An 18,656-nucleotide genomic window follows, 5' to 3' on the forward strand; every position below is an offset into this window, starting at 1 on the left:
AAGCAACAGGATACACGTTCTTCTCAAGTGCACATGGAACATTCTCCAGAATAGACCACATACTAGGCCACAAAAAGAGCCTCAGTAAATTTCAAAAGATTGAAATCCTACCAGCCAACTTTTCAGACCACAAAGGCATAAAACTAGAAATAAACTGTACAAAGAAAGCAAAATGGCTCACAAATACATGGAGGCTTAACAACACGCTTCTAAATCATAATGCATGAGCAAAACCGAAGGTTTCTGTGATGGCTGTCCTTGTACTGTTCACCATGTAAGAACTTATTCACTATGTAAGAATTTGTTCTCCATGTAAGAACTTGTTTGTTATGCCTCAGAAGATTGGAGACTGACGAAAATTAGGCTTGGGGTGGATTAATGATTGTGCATTGAGCATTGACTCCCCTATACAGAATTTTATTGTTGTTAACAACCATTTGATCAATAAATATGAGAGATGTCCTCACAAAAAAAAAAAAAAGTATACATTTCCAATGGTAAAATAATAAGTAACCGGGATGTAATGAATATAGTCAAGATATTGTAACAGCTTGGTATGGTGATAGCTGGTACCTAGAATTGTCATGTATATAAATGTTGAATCACTATGTTGTACACCTGAAACTAATGTAATGTAATACTGTGTGTCAACTACCCTTCAATAAAAAAATAATTATCTACAAAAAAAAACCAAACAAAACAAAACAACACGCTCCTAAATAATCAATGGATCAATGACCAAATCAAAATGGAGACCCAGCAATATATGGAAACAAATGACAACAACAACACTAAGCCCCAACTTCTGTGGGACACAGCAAAAGCAGTCTTAAGAGGAAAGTATATAGCAATCCAAGCATATTTAAAAAAGGAAGAACAATCCCAAATGAATGGTCTAATGTCACAATTATCGAAATTGGAAAAAGAAGAACAAATGAGGCCTAAGGTCAGCAGAAGGAGGGACATAATAAAGATCAGAGAAGAAATAAATAAAATTGAGAGGAATAAAACAATAGCAAAAATCAATGAAACCAAGAGCTGGTTCTTTGAGAAAATAAACAAAATAGATAAGCCTCTAGCCAGACTTATTAAGAGGAAAAGAGAGTCAACACAAATCAACAGTATCAGAAACGAGAAAGGAAAAATCACAACGGACCACACAGAAATACAAAGAATTATTAGAGAATACTATGAAAACCTATATGCTAACAAGCTGGGAAACCTAGGAGAAATGGACAACTTCCTAGAAAAATACAACCTTCCAAGACTGACCCAGAAAGAAACAGAAAATCTAAACAGACCAATTACCAGCAACGAAATTGAAGCGGTAATCAAAAAACTACCAAAGAACAAAACCCCCAGGCCAGATGGATTTACCTCGGAATTTTATCAGACATACAGGGAAGACATAATACCCATTCTCCTTAAAGTTTTCCAAAAAGTAGAGGAGGAGGGAATACTCCCAAACTCATTTTATGAAGCTAACATCACCCTAATACCAAAACCAGGCAAAGACCCCACCAAAAAAGAAAACTACAGACCAATATCCCTGATGAACGTAGATGCAAAAATACTCAACAAAATATTAGCAAACCGAATTCAGAAATACATCAAAAGGATCATACACCATGACCAAGTGGGACTCATCCCAGGGATGCAAGGATGGTACAACATTCGAAAGTCCATCAACATCATCCACCACATCAACAAAAAGAAAGACAAAAACCACATGATCATCTCCATAGATGCTGAAAAAGCATTTGACAAAGTTCAACATCCATTCATGATAAAAACTCTCAGCAAAATGGGAATAGAGGGCAAGTACCTCAACATAATAAAGGCCATCTATGATAAACCCACAGCCAACATTATATTGAACAGCGAGAAGCTGAAAGCATTTCCTCTGAGATTGGGAACTAGACAGGGATGCCCACTCTCCCCACTGTTATTTAACTTAGTACTGGAGGTCCTAGCCACGGCAATCAGACAAAACAAAAAAATACAAGGAATCCAGATTGGTAAAGAAGAAGTTAAACTGTCACTATTTGCAGATGACATGATACTGTACATAAAAAACCCTAAAGACTCCACCCCAAAACTACTAGAACTGATATCGGAATACAGCAAAGTTGCAGGATACAAAATCAACACACAGAAATCTGTGGCTTTCCTATACACTAACAATGAACCAACAGAAAGAGAAATCAGGAAAAGAACTCCATTCACAATTGCATCAAAGAAAATAAAATACCTAGGAATAAACCTAACCAAAGAAGTGAAAGACTTATACTCTGAAAACTACAAGTCACTCTTAAGAGAAATTAAAGGGGACACTAACAGATGGAAATGCATCCCATGCTCGTGCCTAGGAAGAATTAATATCGTCAAAATGGCCATCCTGCCAAAAGCAATATGCAGATTTGATGCAATCCCTATGAAATTACCAGCAACATTTTTCAATGAACTGGAACAAATAATTCAAAAATTCATATGGAAACACCAAAAACCCCGAATAGCCAATGCAATCCTGAGAAAGAAGAATAAAGTAGGGGGGATCTCACTCCCCAACTTCAAGCTCTACTATAAAGCCATAGTAATCAAGACAATTTGGTACTGGCACAAGAGCAGAGCCACAGACCAATGGAACAGACTAGAGAATCCAGACATTAACCCAGACATATACGGTCAATTAATATTTGATAAAGGAGCCATGGACATACAATGGCGAAATGACAGTCTCTTCAACAGGTGGTGCTGGCAAAACTGGACAGCTACATGTAGGAGAATGAAACTGGACCATTGTCTAACCCCATATACAAAAGTAAACTCAAAATGGATCAAAGACCTGAATGTAAGCCATGAAACCATTAAACTCTTGGAAGAAAACATAGGCAAAAACCTCTTAGACATAAACATGAGTGACCTCTTCTTGAACATATCTCCCCGGGCAAGGAAAACAATAGCAAAAATGAGTAAGTGGGACTATATTAAGCTGAAAAGCTTCTGTACAGCAAAAGACACCATCAATAGAACAAGAAGGATCCCTACAGTATGGGAGAATATATTTGAAAATGACACATCCGATAAAGACTTGACGTCCAGAATATATAAGGAGCTCACACGCCTCAACAAACAAAAAACAAATAACCCAATTAAAAAATGGGCAGAGGAACTGAACAGACAGTTCTCCAAAACAGAAATACAGATGGCCAACAGACACATGAAAAGATGCTGCACATCGCTAATTATCAGAGAAATGCAAATTAAAACTACAATGAGGTATCACCTCATACCAGTAAGGATGGCTGCCATCCAAAAGACAAACAACAACAAATGTTGGCGAGGCTGTGGAGAAAGGGGAACCCTCCTACACTGCTGGTGGGAATGTAAGTTAGTTCAACCACTGTGGAAAGCAGTATGGAGGTACATCAAAATGCTCAAAACAGACTTACCATTTGACCCAGGAATTGCACTCCTAGGAATTTACCCTAAGAACGCAGTAATCAAGTTTGAGAAAGACAGATGCACCCCTATGTTTATTGCAGCACTATTTACAATAGCCAAGAATTGGAAGCAACCTAAATGTCCATCAATAGATGAATGGATAAAGAAGATGTGGTACATATACACAATGGAATACTACTCAGCCATAAGAAAAGGGCAAATCCAATCATTTGCAGCAACATGGATGGAGCTGGAGGGTATTATGCTCAGTGAAACAAGCCAAGCGGAGAAAGAGAAATACCAAATGATTTCACTTATCTGTGGAATATAAGAACAAAGGAAAAACTGAAGGAACAAAACAGCAGCAGAATCACAGAACTCAACAATGGACTAACAGGTACCAAAGGGAAAGGGACTGGGGAGGATGGGTGGGTAGGGAGGGATAAGGGGGGGGAAGAAGAAGTTGGGTATTAAGATTAGCATGCATGGGGGTGGGGTGGGAGAAAGGGGAGGGCTGTACAACACAGAGAAGGCAAGTAGTGATTCTACAACATTTTGCTATGGTGATGGAAAGTGACTGTAAAGGGGTTTATACGGGGGACCTGGTATAGGGGAGAGCCTAGTAAACATAATATTCGTCATGTAAGTGTAGATTAATGATACCAAAAAAAAAAGGCAGTTCCTGTGTGGTGACCTCCAATGAGTTCTACACAAGGGTATAAAGGGCATATAAAAGTGTAGGCAAAGGGCCTGTTTGTGTTTATACAGAGGATCAAAGCCTAATTTGGCTTCCCTGAAAATCAACTAAGATACGACATGAAAAAGAACTTCCAACATCAGCACTCTCTGGAAGACTCATGCCAGAAGATGATCATCAAAAAACCCCAACAAAGATCCACGCAGTGCTACAGGTGTAGATGCGCTCATCTCACCAGTTCCTGGACTTGCCATGGGAATGAAGAAGGAGATATCTAAGCTGGCCTGTGCATATAGTAAAACAACAAATTTGACTGGATCTATACTGTTGGAACTCAACCAAGAATTAGGAGAAGTGCAAATTGTAGCGCTCCAAAATCTTACAACTACAGACTATTTACTGTTAAAAGAACATATGGGATGTGAACAGTCCCCAGGAATGGGTTGTTTTAATTTGTCTGATATCTCTCAGACTGTTCAAGTTCAGTTGGAAAATATCCATCATATCATAGATAAGTTTTCACAAATGCCTAAGGTGCCTAACTGGTTTTCTTGGTTTCACTGGAGATGGATGGTAATTACAGGTATGCTTTGGTTATGTAGCTATACTCCTATTATGTTAATGTGTGTGCACAATTTAATTAGTAGTTTAAAACCTATACATGCTGAAGTTACTCTACAAGAAGATATGTCAAAGAAATAACCAATCTTCCCATGTTTTCTTCTGCCTGCTACTTCTATAGCTTTTCTTCTTCCTTCCTAATTACAACCCTTAAATAGAATTCGTGCCTCATATCAAATTTACCGAGTATCATAACTCCTCCAAGTGGTAAAGATACCTCAAGACAAATGCTGGGCATAGAAGCCACAGGGTATAAATATGCAAAGAAGTAAAAAGCTAACCTTTTCAAACAATAAGGCTTCTCTCTCACTTACCAACTTAACATTTCCCTGTATGGCTCTGGAAGATGACTGGTTAGCCAGAGACGGGTAAGATTCCTCAAGGGACAGGCACAGTCACAGGGGGGCCATCAGGTGAGAAATTGGGGATCAACAGAGGTGAGGCTTAGAACCTCACCTCCCCCCCCCCCGTTCTGAGAGAAATCTTCTGCATAGTGGATGTTTTATTGCCCTTGTCTAGCTTGGATTAACACATAGTCTACAGGCACCCACCTGATCATCTACATTTGCTCTCTTACAACAATAAACTATGTTTTCTACCTTTATCTTGTATCTACCTACCACTTCAGCATTTTATTAAAAATAATAATAATAAAGAGAGAAATGTGGTATCCACACATAAATCAAGTATAAAAATCAAATGAGTATTCATATTTGAACTGACTGTTTATAGTTCATAATGCATGAGCAAAACCAAAAGTTTCTGTGATGACTGCCCTTGTACTGTTCACCATGTAGCTTATTCACTATGTAAGAATTTGTTCTCCATGTAAGAACTTGTTCGTTATGCTTCAGAAGATTGGAGACTGATGAAATTAGGCTTGGGGTGGATTAATGATTGTGCATTGAGCATTGACTCCCCTTTACAGAATTTTATTGTTGTTAACAACCATTTGATCAATAAATATGAGAGATGCCCTCACAAAAAAAAAAAAAAGTACACACTTCCAATTGTAAAATAAATAAGTAACCGGGATGTAATGTATAGCATAAGGAATATAGTCAAAATATTGTAACAACTTGGTATGGTGATAGCTGGTACCTAGAATTATCATGTATATAAATGTTGAATCACTGTGTTGTACACCTGAAACTAATGTAATACTTTGTGTCAACTACCCTTCAATAAAAAATAATTATCTACAAAAAAAAAAAAAAAAGAATACACAGGATATTTTGAGGAAGCACCACAACCATACAATCTCCCAGGAGAAAACCAATGTTTAAGACCGTAAGGAAATCAGGTGCATGGAGAACCCCCACACGTCTGTGTGAACAATGTCTCAAAAGCAACAGTGTGGGGCTGCCAGTCTTCCAAGAAACAGGCATAACTTTGCAAACTATGGCATGACAAATAAATTTTAATCAACTCTGCAGAAAAGTCATGATCACCTGCAGCTGATACTCAGATTAATCCCCTGGTGTCTCTGACAACAGGTTTTTCAGCATCTCAGTTTATCCATTTTCTCTTTCAAGAAACTAAATGCATTTTTATTAGACTTTCTTGCTACGAATTAATCTCACTACTGCATCACTAGAAGGACTTAACTATCAATCCCACCCTCTCTGAGGGGCTGAAAATCAAGCACATGAGCATGGATAGCACAAGGGGCTGCTGGGGGCTATTCTCAGGTGAGTTTTGTCTGTTTCTCTTCATTTCCTCAGCCAACATTGCAATAACATAATCTGGTACATGTTAGCATTGTTTATTAATATTTTAAATCCTTCCTACCTGTGCTCACATTTATGTGTATGTGGAGTGTGACATATTTCCTTTGGAATTTACAATGGTATCTGGCAAATGTTTCATATTCATTAATATTGCTAAAACCATCATATGCATAGAGTGCAAATGGCTATAATGATAATTTGGGTCTCGTATTATCTCTATCTTTTTCACACTAGTCTTCTATTTTGAAAAACAAACATTGCAATCACAGGTTAAATCAAAAGGATCAAAATATTACCCTTGAATATTAAGATAATTTATTTTTTAAGTTTCAATGACAAAATTAACATTGTTTACCACTTAATAATGAGCTTGCTATCTTGTGTGTTTCTTGCCCAACCATACATAGTTTTCTCTTTTTACACCAGAGAAACAGGGTGTTAAAATTCTTTCCCCCCGGTCTTCAAACCTGTGCTCTGTGGCTTTAACAGTGCTACCCAATGTTGATTCTTTCCATGGTTACAATGTACTCAAGGGTTTAATGTTTCCCCTTATTAAGTAGACCAGTCATCACCTGTTGCCTGACAGCTATGTCTATAAATTCCACATAGTTTATTGATTAAATCATTGGAAAATATTAATATCTGATAAATCACTGGAAAATATTAATATCAATATAAGTTAAACAGAGTCTTTTGACATGAGTGTAGGGATGCACAGGTAGATGAGAAAGATGGGCTTAAAAACACTGATGCAAGAGGAGGAAGGACGCACGGGCTGACAGACACTGCCACTGAATACAGTACATGTACCTAAGATTAGCTTCTTACCATGTCATGCCCACAAATAGTGCCTTCTGCTGCTGGCATGAACTTAGTCTCACATTTCCTTCCAATCCGGTGACACCATAGGGCTTTACAGATATCCTAAAGGGAAGGGAAAAATGGTCATTTATTTTACAAATACTCCATGCATCTATGATAAAATATCACTGAAACATTGTGGGAAAACAGTTGATGTAAAGCTAATGTCTACTTAGCAATAGAAACATATGATAGAGTGAGAACCCAGAAGACTCATGGTCTAGACTAGGTTGAACACTATCCCACCCTGAAACTTTATTTATGCATATTTATTCATTGCATATTTAACATTATATACTCTACATCAGAAGTAAAATATATTTACTCTAGAGTTGCAGAAAACCACAGAAAATTAAAATTAAAAATGCAGTCAAACCTAACATTTTATGATTTATTCTTCATCCCACCTTTCATTAAGCACTCCAATTCTGAATCCTCATTCCCAAATTAAAGATGATTATGAAACTTGCTTGATTGTACATCCACTCACCCATCTACCATCCTCAAACCTTTGGTGAAGGTCTAGAACCTGCCAGGTCCCTTGCTAGGCAGGAGGATTCATAGGGATATGACCCACACCTACCTCCTTGACTATGGTCTTATATGGGAAGATTTGCTGCAAATCACCAGATGGTACAGGTGGCAAGAGGGGCTCACAGAGGGAAGAACAGGGCAGGTGAGATGGCCAGAGGAGAAAAGGGCTTTGTATGGAGGACTCAGGACAGGAGTCAGAAATCTAGATTGGTGTCTGAGCCAACTCGTGCTCAAGGAGTTTGTCAGGACAAAGGGAGGCGGGGTGAAGGGTGTGTGCAAAGGAAGGAAGATGCACGTGGCTGATAACGGCAGGAAGGTAAAACAAGATGTGAGATGTATACATTATAAGTCTTTCCAAGCATAAGGAATTATTTTTGTTTTTATATCCTTTGAGCCCCAAAGAATGTCTTAGTGAAGGGCAAACAGTAGGACTCAAGAAACAATGGAAACTTCAGGAATGCTGATGGTAGCTTCAACTGCAGATGATGAAAACATTTCTTAAATGATTTGCACAACTGTTCTGAATATTTGAACAAGTGCTGCATTATTTACCAAGATATTTAATGGCTGCATCTACTGGGTGATTTATATTATAAAGAAAATGTAACATAGCAAAACTTCAACAGACTTCTGATGGAAATACGGCATTGGGCTGCATTTATATTTTCATTCTCTATTTCAATGACAAGCAAAGATGTGTTCATGCAGAGGTTTCTGCATTATATGAGTAATTTCTTGAGGGGTTTCATTTTTAATGATCCATATTGATTTTATCTTCATAAAACTAGTTCTCTACCAATCTCTTCCCTAAATTTAATTATTTTATATTTAAAAGTGAAGATGTTTGTTAAAGATATAGACTTATATTTTCTCTGCCTATATTGCTCTCATTAATACACCAGTTGGTGTGGAATTTGGAATGTTAACTTTTAATGTTCCAATTTGGATAACAAATGCTTGTATTTTGAGGTATTCATAATAACCTCCTGTGGTTACAATCACTGCGCCATTAAATTTCATTTTTCCGTGATTCCTCCAGGATCATTAAGTGCCACTGGGGCAAATGAGTGGTTAGAGCTTTGCCTGGCTTTCCCGACATTAATGGCGTGCTGTTCTGGGGGTTTCTGCTCTTGGCCTGAAAGGTGTTTAGAGGTCAGAGCCATAAGAATACCTCAGAGGATCCGTAAAACAGGGGCCTGAGGGTCTGGAACTCACCAAGAGACAATGGGAAGCTCTGTTTGCTTGCAGGACTGAGAAGTTGGCAGAATGCCAGGGTAGAAATAATGCTCCCTTGAAACTGGAGCTCATGGACCCAGGCTCAATATCTGGGTGGAAATACTGTGGATCAGAACCAGAGTCTGGACAGAGCAGTGTGGGGTGGACACACCCGCCCTGCCTGGTGGCTCATACAGACCAACCGGATCATGGGCGCAGAGAACTGAGATTCATGAGGCTGTCTGCACACAAAAACAAGTAGTGAAAGAGAAAATGTGAGAGGCCACTCTCCCCGTGCTTGGGTCAGCAGGTGGTGGGCACAGTGGTCCAGGAGAGAGTGTGGACTTGTGAGAGGGGCAGTGCATGGGTGTGAATTGAGCAGACAGAGCCTGGGACCCTTCCTGGAAGCTGGAGGGTGGTGACATGCAGTCACCAACTTGTCCTGGGGCTAAAGGAAGTGGTGTAAGTGATGCACCCAACTCAGGGCCTGACGCTTAGGAGGCACCAAATCAGTTCACGTCTCTGTCCTTAATGTTAGTGGCAGGAGGAGAGCCCAGCACAATTTCAGCTCTCAGCCGGCTTCATTGCCATGGCCTGGGGAAGCTGCTGGTACCAATTCATGGTACAGTTTGAAAGCTTATCCAAGATGATGCAGAATAAATGGTGTTTAATTTAATTTTTTTTCCTTTGGTATCATTAATATACAATTACATGAGCAACATTGTGGTTCCCAGATTCCTCCCATTATTCAGTGCCCCCCCATACCCCATTACAGTCATTGTCCATCAGCATAGTAAGATGCTATAGAGTCACTACTTGTCTTTTCCGTGTTATACTGACTCTATTAATTATTTGTATTTCTTTGGTGTCTGTAGTGATTTTTCCTTTCTCATTTCTGATTCTGTTTATGTGTGTAGACTCTCTTTTTTCTTGATAAATCTGGCTAGGGGGTTATCTATTTTGTTTATGTTCTTGAAGAATCAGCTCCTGCTTTCATTGATTCTATTGTTTTATTCCTCTTGGTTTTATTTATTTATACTTTTATCTTTATTTTGTCCCTCCTTATACTGACTTGGGGCCTAATTTGTTCTCCTTTTTTCTAGTTTTATTAATTGTGACTTTAGACTGTTCATATGGGATTGTTCTTCTTTCCTGAGGTATGCCTGCATTGCAATATACTTCCCTCTTAGCATGTTCTTTGCTGTATCCCACAGATTTTGCAGTGTTGAATTATTGTTGTCATTTGTCTCTATATATTGCTTGTTCTCTGTTTTTATTTACATTGATCCATTGATTATTTAGGAGTGTGTTGTTAAGCCTCCATGTGTTTGTGGAATTTTTTGTTTTCTTTGTGTAATTTATTTCTAGTTTCATACCTTTGTGATCTGAAAAACTGGTTGACACAATTTTAATCTTTTTGAAAGTACTTTTTGTGGCCTAGTATATGACCTATTCTTGAAAATGTTCCGTGTGCACTTGAAAAAAATGTGAATCCTGTTGCTTTTGGATGGAGTGTTCTGTAGATATCCATTAGGTTCATCTGTTCTAATGTGCTGTTCAATGCCTCTGTCTCCTTACTTATTTTCTGTCTGGTTGGTCTGTCCTTTGGAGTAAGTGGTGTGCTGAAGTCTTCTAAAATGAGTACATTGCATTCTATTTCCCCCTTTAATTCTGTTAGTAGTTGTTTCACATATGTAGGTGATCCTGTGTTGAGTATATAGATATTTATAATGGTTATATCCTCTTGTTGGACTGACCCCTTAATCATTATGTAATTTCCTTTTTTGTCTCACTACTTTCTTTGTTTTGAAGTCTATTTTGTCTGATACAAGTACTGTAGCTCCTGCTTTTTTCTTCCTATTAGTTGCATGAAATATCTTTTTCCATCCCTTTACTTTCAGTCTGTGTGTGTCTTTGGGTTTGAGGTGAGTCTCTTATAGGCAGCATATAGACGGGTCTTGTTTTTTAATCCATTCAGTGACTCTATGTCTTTTGATTGGTGCATTCAGACCATTTAGGGTGATTATCGATAGGTATGTACTTATTGCCATTGTAGGCTTTAGATTCGTTTTTACCAAAGGTTCAAGGGTAATTCCCTTAATATCTAACAGTCTAATTTAACTTAGTATGCTATTACATACACAATCTAAAGGTTCTTTTTGTTTTTTTCCTCCTCCATTATTTCTATATTAGGTATCATATTCTGTACTCTTTGTCTATCCCTTGATTGACTTCGGGGGTAGTTGATTTGATTTTGCATCTGCTTAGTAATTAATTGTTTTACTTTGCTGTGATTTTATTTCCCCTGGTGACAACTATTTAGCCTTAGGAATACTTCCATCTATAGCAGTCCCTCCAAAATGCACTGTAGAGGTGGTTTGTGGCAGGTAAATTCTCTCAGCTTTTGCTTATCTGAAAATTGTTTAATCCATCATTCAAATTTAAATGATAACCTTACCAGGTAGAGTATTCTTGGTTTGAGGTCCTTCTGTTTGATTGCATTAAATATATCATGCCAGTCCCTTCTGGCCTGTAAGGTTTCTGTTGAGAAATCTCATGATAGCCTGATGGTTTTTCCTTTGTATGTGATCTTTTATCTCTATCTAGCTGCTTGTAAAAGTCTGTCCTTATCCTTGGTCTTTGCCATTTTAATTATTATATGTCTTGGTGATATCTTCCTTGGGTCCCTTGTTTTGGGAGATCTGTGTACCTTCATGGCCTGAGAGACTATCTCCTTCCCAAGATTGGGGAAGTTTTCGGCAATTACCTCCTCAATGATACTCTCTACCTCTTTTTTCTCTCTTCTTCTTCTGGTACCCCTATAATGCGAATATTGTTCCATTTGTATTGGTCACACAGTTCTCTCAATATTCTTTCATTCTTAGAGATCCTTTTTTCTCTCTGTTCCTCAGCTTCTTTGTATTTCTCTTTTCTAATTTCTATTCCATTTACTGTCTCTTCTACTACATCTCATCTGCTTTTAAATCACTCCATTGTATGTTGCATTTCAGATACGGAATTTCTTAATGATTGAATCTCCATACTAAATTCGTCCCTGAGTTCTTGAATATTTTTCTGTACCTCCATGATCATGTTTATGAGTTTTATTTTCAACTCTCTTTCAGGAAGATTGGTGAGTTCAGTTTCATTTGGTCCTTTTTCTGGTGTTTGTGAGAATTTTGTCTGAACCAGGTTCCTTTGACATCTCATATTTGTATGTGGTGCCCTCTAGTTTCCAGAAGCTCTAGTCTCCAGAAGTGCTCACCCCCTGGAGTGAGGTCGGGGGTCACAGGGGAGCAGTGCTGATGCCTGGGGGGAGGAAAGAGCTGTTTCCTGATTCCCAGCTGCAGTGTCTGTCTCCAATGTCAGAGCCAGTGGGATGAGCCCACAGGTGTAAGCCTTGGTGCTTTGCAGTTGTAGCTGTTGTAGGTGGGTCTCCCTCTGGCTGACCTGATGCCAGGGCAGTGACTGCCAGTCTGTGAGCTGGAGCCAGCAGGCCAGGAGGAAGGCACAGCAGGCTGTGTATCACAATGTCGGGCCTCAAAGCTGAGTAGCCAGCCAGAGGAATGGAGCACCTGAAGCTCCTGAAAATTCCAAACCTGCTGAGCAAAGTGCACACAGACAACCTTGTCCACCTATCCCTTCTCCCGCCTAGCAAGCTCTGCCCCTTCAGCAGCCCTCTCACTGCTAGGAAGCCTCTCAGCCCACCCGCCTCTCCTGTCTTCCAGAGCAGCTGGATGTGGATCCTTGTCCTTCACAAATGGCTGGAATCTCCATCTCTCAAGTATTCCGACTGTCTTAGCTTTCCAACTCCACTAATCTCCAGAGCACCATACAATGTAGGTTTGTGCTCGCAAAGCAGATCTCCAGGGCTGGGTGTTCAGCAGTCCCAGGCTTCCAACCCCTCCCACTCTGTTTCTTTTCCTCCTGCTGGTGAGCTGGGGTGGGGGAAGGGTTTAGGTCCCACCGATCAAGGCTTTGGTATATTACACTGTTTCGTGAGGTCTGCTCTGTTCTCCCGGTGTATGCAGTCTGGGCAGCCTTCTTTCCTGTTGTTCTTTTAGGATTAGTTGTATTAACTATATTTTTGTATTATATGTGGTTTTGGGAGTAGTTCTCTGTCTCACCTCTCACACAGCCATCTTGAATCCATAAACAGTGTTTTAAAGTGTTGTCGATATCTGGTACAATGCTCACTGCCTGACTGACTTTCAATAAATGCTTTCTGAGAAAGTTGGACATCTATGAGTTTGTTTCTGTGGAAACCTTGTTGAGATTAATAAAAATCAATGAATTGCAGTCACAGAAAGATCTAATACACCTTAAGAGGGCCACCAAAGGATATGAAAACAGTAGTCTAGACTCTACCATTTGAAGGATATTCAGAATACACTTACATTGCAGTTTTTTGGAACATTTTGCAGAATAAAGAAATAGAGATGAAAGATACCATTAAAGGCAATATTTTTTTCACTTTTCTCAGGATAAATCTCTAGGGTACATAATGCTGGTGACAGCTCCCTACTGAAGCATGTGACTCACTAAGTCAGTCTGTGTCTGCTTCATGCAATCTGTATATTTCAGCCCCATCCTGGAGCCTGCTCATTCCCCCATTCCACATCTCTGGGCAGAAATAAATAACACAGGTAGAAGGGCCTTGAAATATATAATCCATGATATTGATTTTTAACATATTAAAAAGTATCTGAAACTCTGTTACCCTATAGTTGTAACTGTCTGACATTTAATAAAAAAATGAGACACCTTATCCCAGGAAACAAATAAAAATTCTAGTACCTGAAAGAACTGGATAATGATACAAACATTAAGCCACAACTGAACAACCAGAAACCAGTTCATCCCTCTCATTTTTTTCATGCTTTGCCTTAATTGCTGACTTCTTCATCTAATGTCCAATGATCATATTAAATTAAGCATTATTGTTGTCTGTCATTACATTCTTAAGGGAACTTCAGGGTCCTTTTGGAACAAAGACCCTATTAAATCATGGCTCTAGGGCTCAAGAGCTGAAACACAAGACATGCTGGGTGTGGGGGGAGCACCCAGTGAAACAAGAGTACCCAGGACACTAAGGTGATCAAATTTCAAAGTAATTCTGGAGGCTTGCATTTCAGAGTGCAGGGTCAGGCCATGGAGCGATACTGGTGAAGCAGAAGAGCTATGTGATAAAGATGCAGTGTAATAGCTAAGAACTAATTCAGGAGGAAAAACACAAAAGTCCACCCAGAGTTCACTGTTGCTTCAGTATCTGCAGATAAGGAATGCTCTCACTTGTATTCTACCCCATAATTTAAGAGCTCTGTTTACAAAGACCAATTTCAGTAATACAGACCCGATGAAGTTTAACATCACAACCCAGCACTCCCAATAAAACAACATTTCAGATGATTGGATTGGAAATGTTTTGTGGCATTTCCATATTATGAACAGAGTGCCACCATATTCACTTTCTCTAGCTGTCTACATTAGATTCTTTAAAAATACAAGCTAAAAACACACTTAAAATGATGTTATAACAGGATATGTAATTTATTGCAATTACTTGTTTTTCAGGCAGTGTGGTCTCATCATTAATTCCAGTTATCACTGTACAAATTATCAGTGGGCACAGACAGCCATCGCCATGTATGTGTGTGAAGTTGTACATGAGTATGTGTTCATGCACATAAACATGCATCATATGTGCCATTATGTATACATATACATACACATGTTTATGTAAAATATATGCATGTAAATATATATATATAATATATGTGTATTAGTGTGAAAGAGGGGCACATGGACTGATTTGTTGAAAGGATCTTGCATTTTACATAAAATGGCACAAAGTCTATATAGATTGTAAATTAAAGATGCAGTTGTAATCTCTAGAGAAACTACTAAAACTTAATACAAGGAAATGTAGCTAAAATACAAATCAAGTCAAAAATTAGAATTTTTAAAAGGAAGTTTAATCCAAAAGGAAACAAAACAAAAGAGACAAATAGGAATAGCAAAATGGAAGACTTAAATCCACCATGTCAAGAATTATATTAAATATAAATGGATTAAACATTCCAGTGAAAGATTAGAGATTGTTCAAGTGGCTAGAAAAGCAACACCAAATTAAAGGATGTTTATAACAAACACATTTTATATAAAAACACAAATAAACTGAAAGTAAAAGGGTAGGAAATAGTATCATGCAAAGAGTATTCCTAAATAAGCTGATGTGGCTATGATGATATGAGATAAAGTAGAATTTAAGAAAAATAACATAATCAAGAATAGAGAAGGATATTTTACCATAATGAAAGAGTCAGGAAGATGTAACAATCCTAAATGTGTATGTAACTAGCTTCAAAATATATAAAGGAGAAATTGATAAAATGGGAGACATAGAAAAATACATAATTATCATTAGGGATTTTAACACTCATGTCTATGAAACTGATATAACAAGTACCAAATACTGTGGAGGATATAGAAAACATAAATATTATCAAACAAATGAAACAAATAGATTTTTCTAGAACATTATATCCAACCATTGTAGAAATCACATTTATTTCAAGTGTCCATGGAATGTTCACCAGGATAGACCAAATTCTGAGCTACAAAATATGTTTCAATAAACTTCAAAAATATAGAGTATATTCTTTGTTCAAAATCAAACAAGATTAGAAATCAACATTAACAAGCTATCTGGAAAATCACCAATTATTGGTAGTTAAATAATATGCTTCTTAATAATACATGGGATAAAGAAGAAAGCAACACTTAAATTAGAAAATATTTCATAATAATATTAAAAACTCAATATGTAAAAATTTTCAGATGTTAAGTTAATATAGTTATATTATTATACTATATATTCAATATATATACAATATTGTTATATATAACAATATTAATATATTGTTAATGTCAATATGTTAATATATTACTTAAAAGGAAACTAATGGCTTTAGATATCATTAAATGGCTATATTAAGAAAAGAAGAAAATTTTAAAGTTATGATCCAAGTGTATCCCACAAAAAGCAAGGAAAAGAAAGTCACATTAAGCCTTCAGATAGAATGAAGACAAACAGAACTTAATGAAAGAGAAAAGAATCCAACAAAAATTTTTATAGATGTTAATGAAGCCAAATATGGATGTTTTTGAAAGCTAGACTGATCAAGAAAAAGAGACACAGAAACACAGACAATACCACCACTAGGAATGAAAGAGGAAACATCACTATAGATCTCACAATCACCAAAGGGCTAAATGACAATACTGTAAGCAACTTTTTGGTAAAAAAATGACAACACAGATAAAACAGACAGATTCATTAGAAAATATCTCTTCTGACATTTTTTATGTTTTTAATTTTTTCCAATGAACTTGATTAATCTGGCTAGGAATTTCTTCTACATAACCTTACATATGTTAATGTAGCTGAATTAGTAACTATAAAATCTTCCTACAGAGAGAACTCATGGATAAATTCTAACAAATATTTAAGGAACAACAACAATCATATATAAACTCCTTAAAATCAAATAGTAAGGAACATTCTCAATTCATTTTATGAGGGTAGAATAACTCTGATATAAATTCTTGAAAGGTAATCATAAGAAGACAAGATTTCTAAATTATATCACTCAAGGACAAAAATGTAAAAATCCTGAACAAAATGTTCACAAATCAAATCAGCAAAATATAAAAATACATAATTATGACCAGGTGGAGTTAACCCAGGAATGTTGGTTGGTTTTGCATGCAAACACCAATGGAAAAATGTGAGGCCTAGTAGTACAATGTACCACATTTACAGGATAAAGGAGAAAAACAACTTATGTATCAACAGAACAGGGTAAAACATTTGGTGAAGTAAACACACTTTCGTGAAGAAATCTCCTGACCATCCAGGATCAGAAAGGGATTTCCTCCATTTGATAAAGGGTAACTTCTTCCATATAAAGCTGGCATCAAATTTAATGACAAAATGTTTAAACACCTTACTTGACAATTATGAAGTTCCAGAGTAAGCAAAGTGCATCTATGGTGATAGAAATCAGAACAAAGGTGGCTTTCTGGGGAGTGGAAGGGATCGAATGGAAGAGGGCAAAAGAGAGCTTTCTGGCCCTATGGAAACAAGCCAGATTTTGATCAGTATGCTGGTAGCAAGGGTGAATACATTTGTTAAAATTTCAACTGTAGACCTAAAATGAATGCATCTTACTGCATAGAAATAAATCCTCAAAATAAAAAGAGATGCTGTATTTAACTTCTTACTTCCCATATTTTCCAAATGGCACTAGAGTATCATGGATGATATAGTTCATGGTCATGGAGCAAAATAACGTGGGACCCAGCAGAGTGATGCAGAAAACATAATCCTTGAAAGAAAGCATTATTTTTAGGCTCATTTCTTTAACGAACAGAAGAGTAACATTCAAAAAGCTCTTAGCAATTTCACATATTCTGCTCATGCGTAAAGAAACATTAGGAATATATACTGATGCTGATTGATTGACTATTCTTGCTCCAAGCTGAGATTACCCAGCTGAGCAGATAAGCCTCCAGCTCTGGCGCATGGCTGCCGCTGATCTTTGAGAAGGCCTCCTTGAGTTTAGAAGAAAGAAGATTATCATGTTAGATTTCAATTGGAATATTCACATTTTACTCTGCAATGCTGGAAGTTTCTGGAGGACTATATATATGGTCTATTTTCCTCTTGATTTCATTATAAATTAGAATTAAAGAAACCTCAAAAATTGTTACTCTCATTTAATTTATGGGTAGCTTTCCTTGTGGCTCAGTAGAGCACATTCCTAAATCTGGATATTCCCTACCTAGCAAGAGCATGTCTCTTGTGTTACATGAGGAATTTATATGAGGAAACCATGCTGGTGATGTCCTTGGGGCCAGGGGAGAAGCTGTCATCTTCTATAAGAAACTGTCCTGAAAACACTTTATTTGGGGGGTTAGTAATATAAGCCCAGACAGGCTGCTGCTTTATAGTAAATTATGCTTATACCTGAGAAAGTTAAGAGAGGGGCATTATTTTCTTAACGCTACTTAAAAAAAGATGCATAGTCCTAATTTGCTAACTACACCAATCACAATTACTGCTGAGCTCCCATGTAATAAATCAGAAAGAGCTGACTAAGAGTCCCCGTCCACTCTCAAATGGAAACTGATACCCACAGCAGTGTCTACCGTCATTTTCTTTGCCTGTAAAACATGTGTTTCCTGTTATATAGGAGCAGCCCTAACATGCAGGATTCAACATTTGGTAGGTACCCAATACATGCAGAATGCATCAACGTCAGTTACAGGGAATAAAAGGGTGCTATGAATCACACTGCCTTGGGCATTTGCCAACAATCACTTGCCTTTTTAAAATCCAGCATGCAGACCTTGGCTTTCTCTCCAAACTGCCACTTGCACTGCGTGTTTGCATCGTATAACTCCCCAGGCAGCTTCTCAGGATACTTGTATTCCCTCATGGGCTTTGGCTGATCAGCAAGGCACACAGCTTGGGCAGTGCTGAAACACAG

The 18,656-nt window shown here is 37.6% G+C and overlaps 1 protein-coding gene across 1 annotated transcript in view; it reads right to left on the reverse strand.

Annotated features, from left to right (window-relative positions):
* Window positions 1-18,656, reverse strand: part of ADAMTS16 (ADAM metallopeptidase with thrombospondin type 1 motif 16) — a 170,384-nt gene that overhangs the window by 86,994 nt on the left and 64,734 nt on the right. Inside the window, exons 10-11 of the mRNA XM_036919748.2 lie at window positions 18,492-18,645; window positions 7,321-7,416 (exon numbers count right to left, since the gene is read on the reverse strand). Coding sequence (XP_036775643.2) covers window positions 7,321-7,416; window positions 18,492-18,645 — 250 coding nt within the window. The remainder of the gene's footprint in view (window positions 1-7,320; window positions 7,417-18,491; window positions 18,646-18,656) is intronic.

Source organism: Manis pentadactyla, chromosome 2 (genome assembly GCF_030020395.1).
Source record: "Manis pentadactyla isolate mManPen7 chromosome 2, mManPen7.hap1, whole genome shotgun sequence".
Classification (NCBI taxonomy): domain Eukaryota; kingdom Metazoa; phylum Chordata; class Mammalia; order Pholidota; family Manidae; genus Manis; species Manis pentadactyla.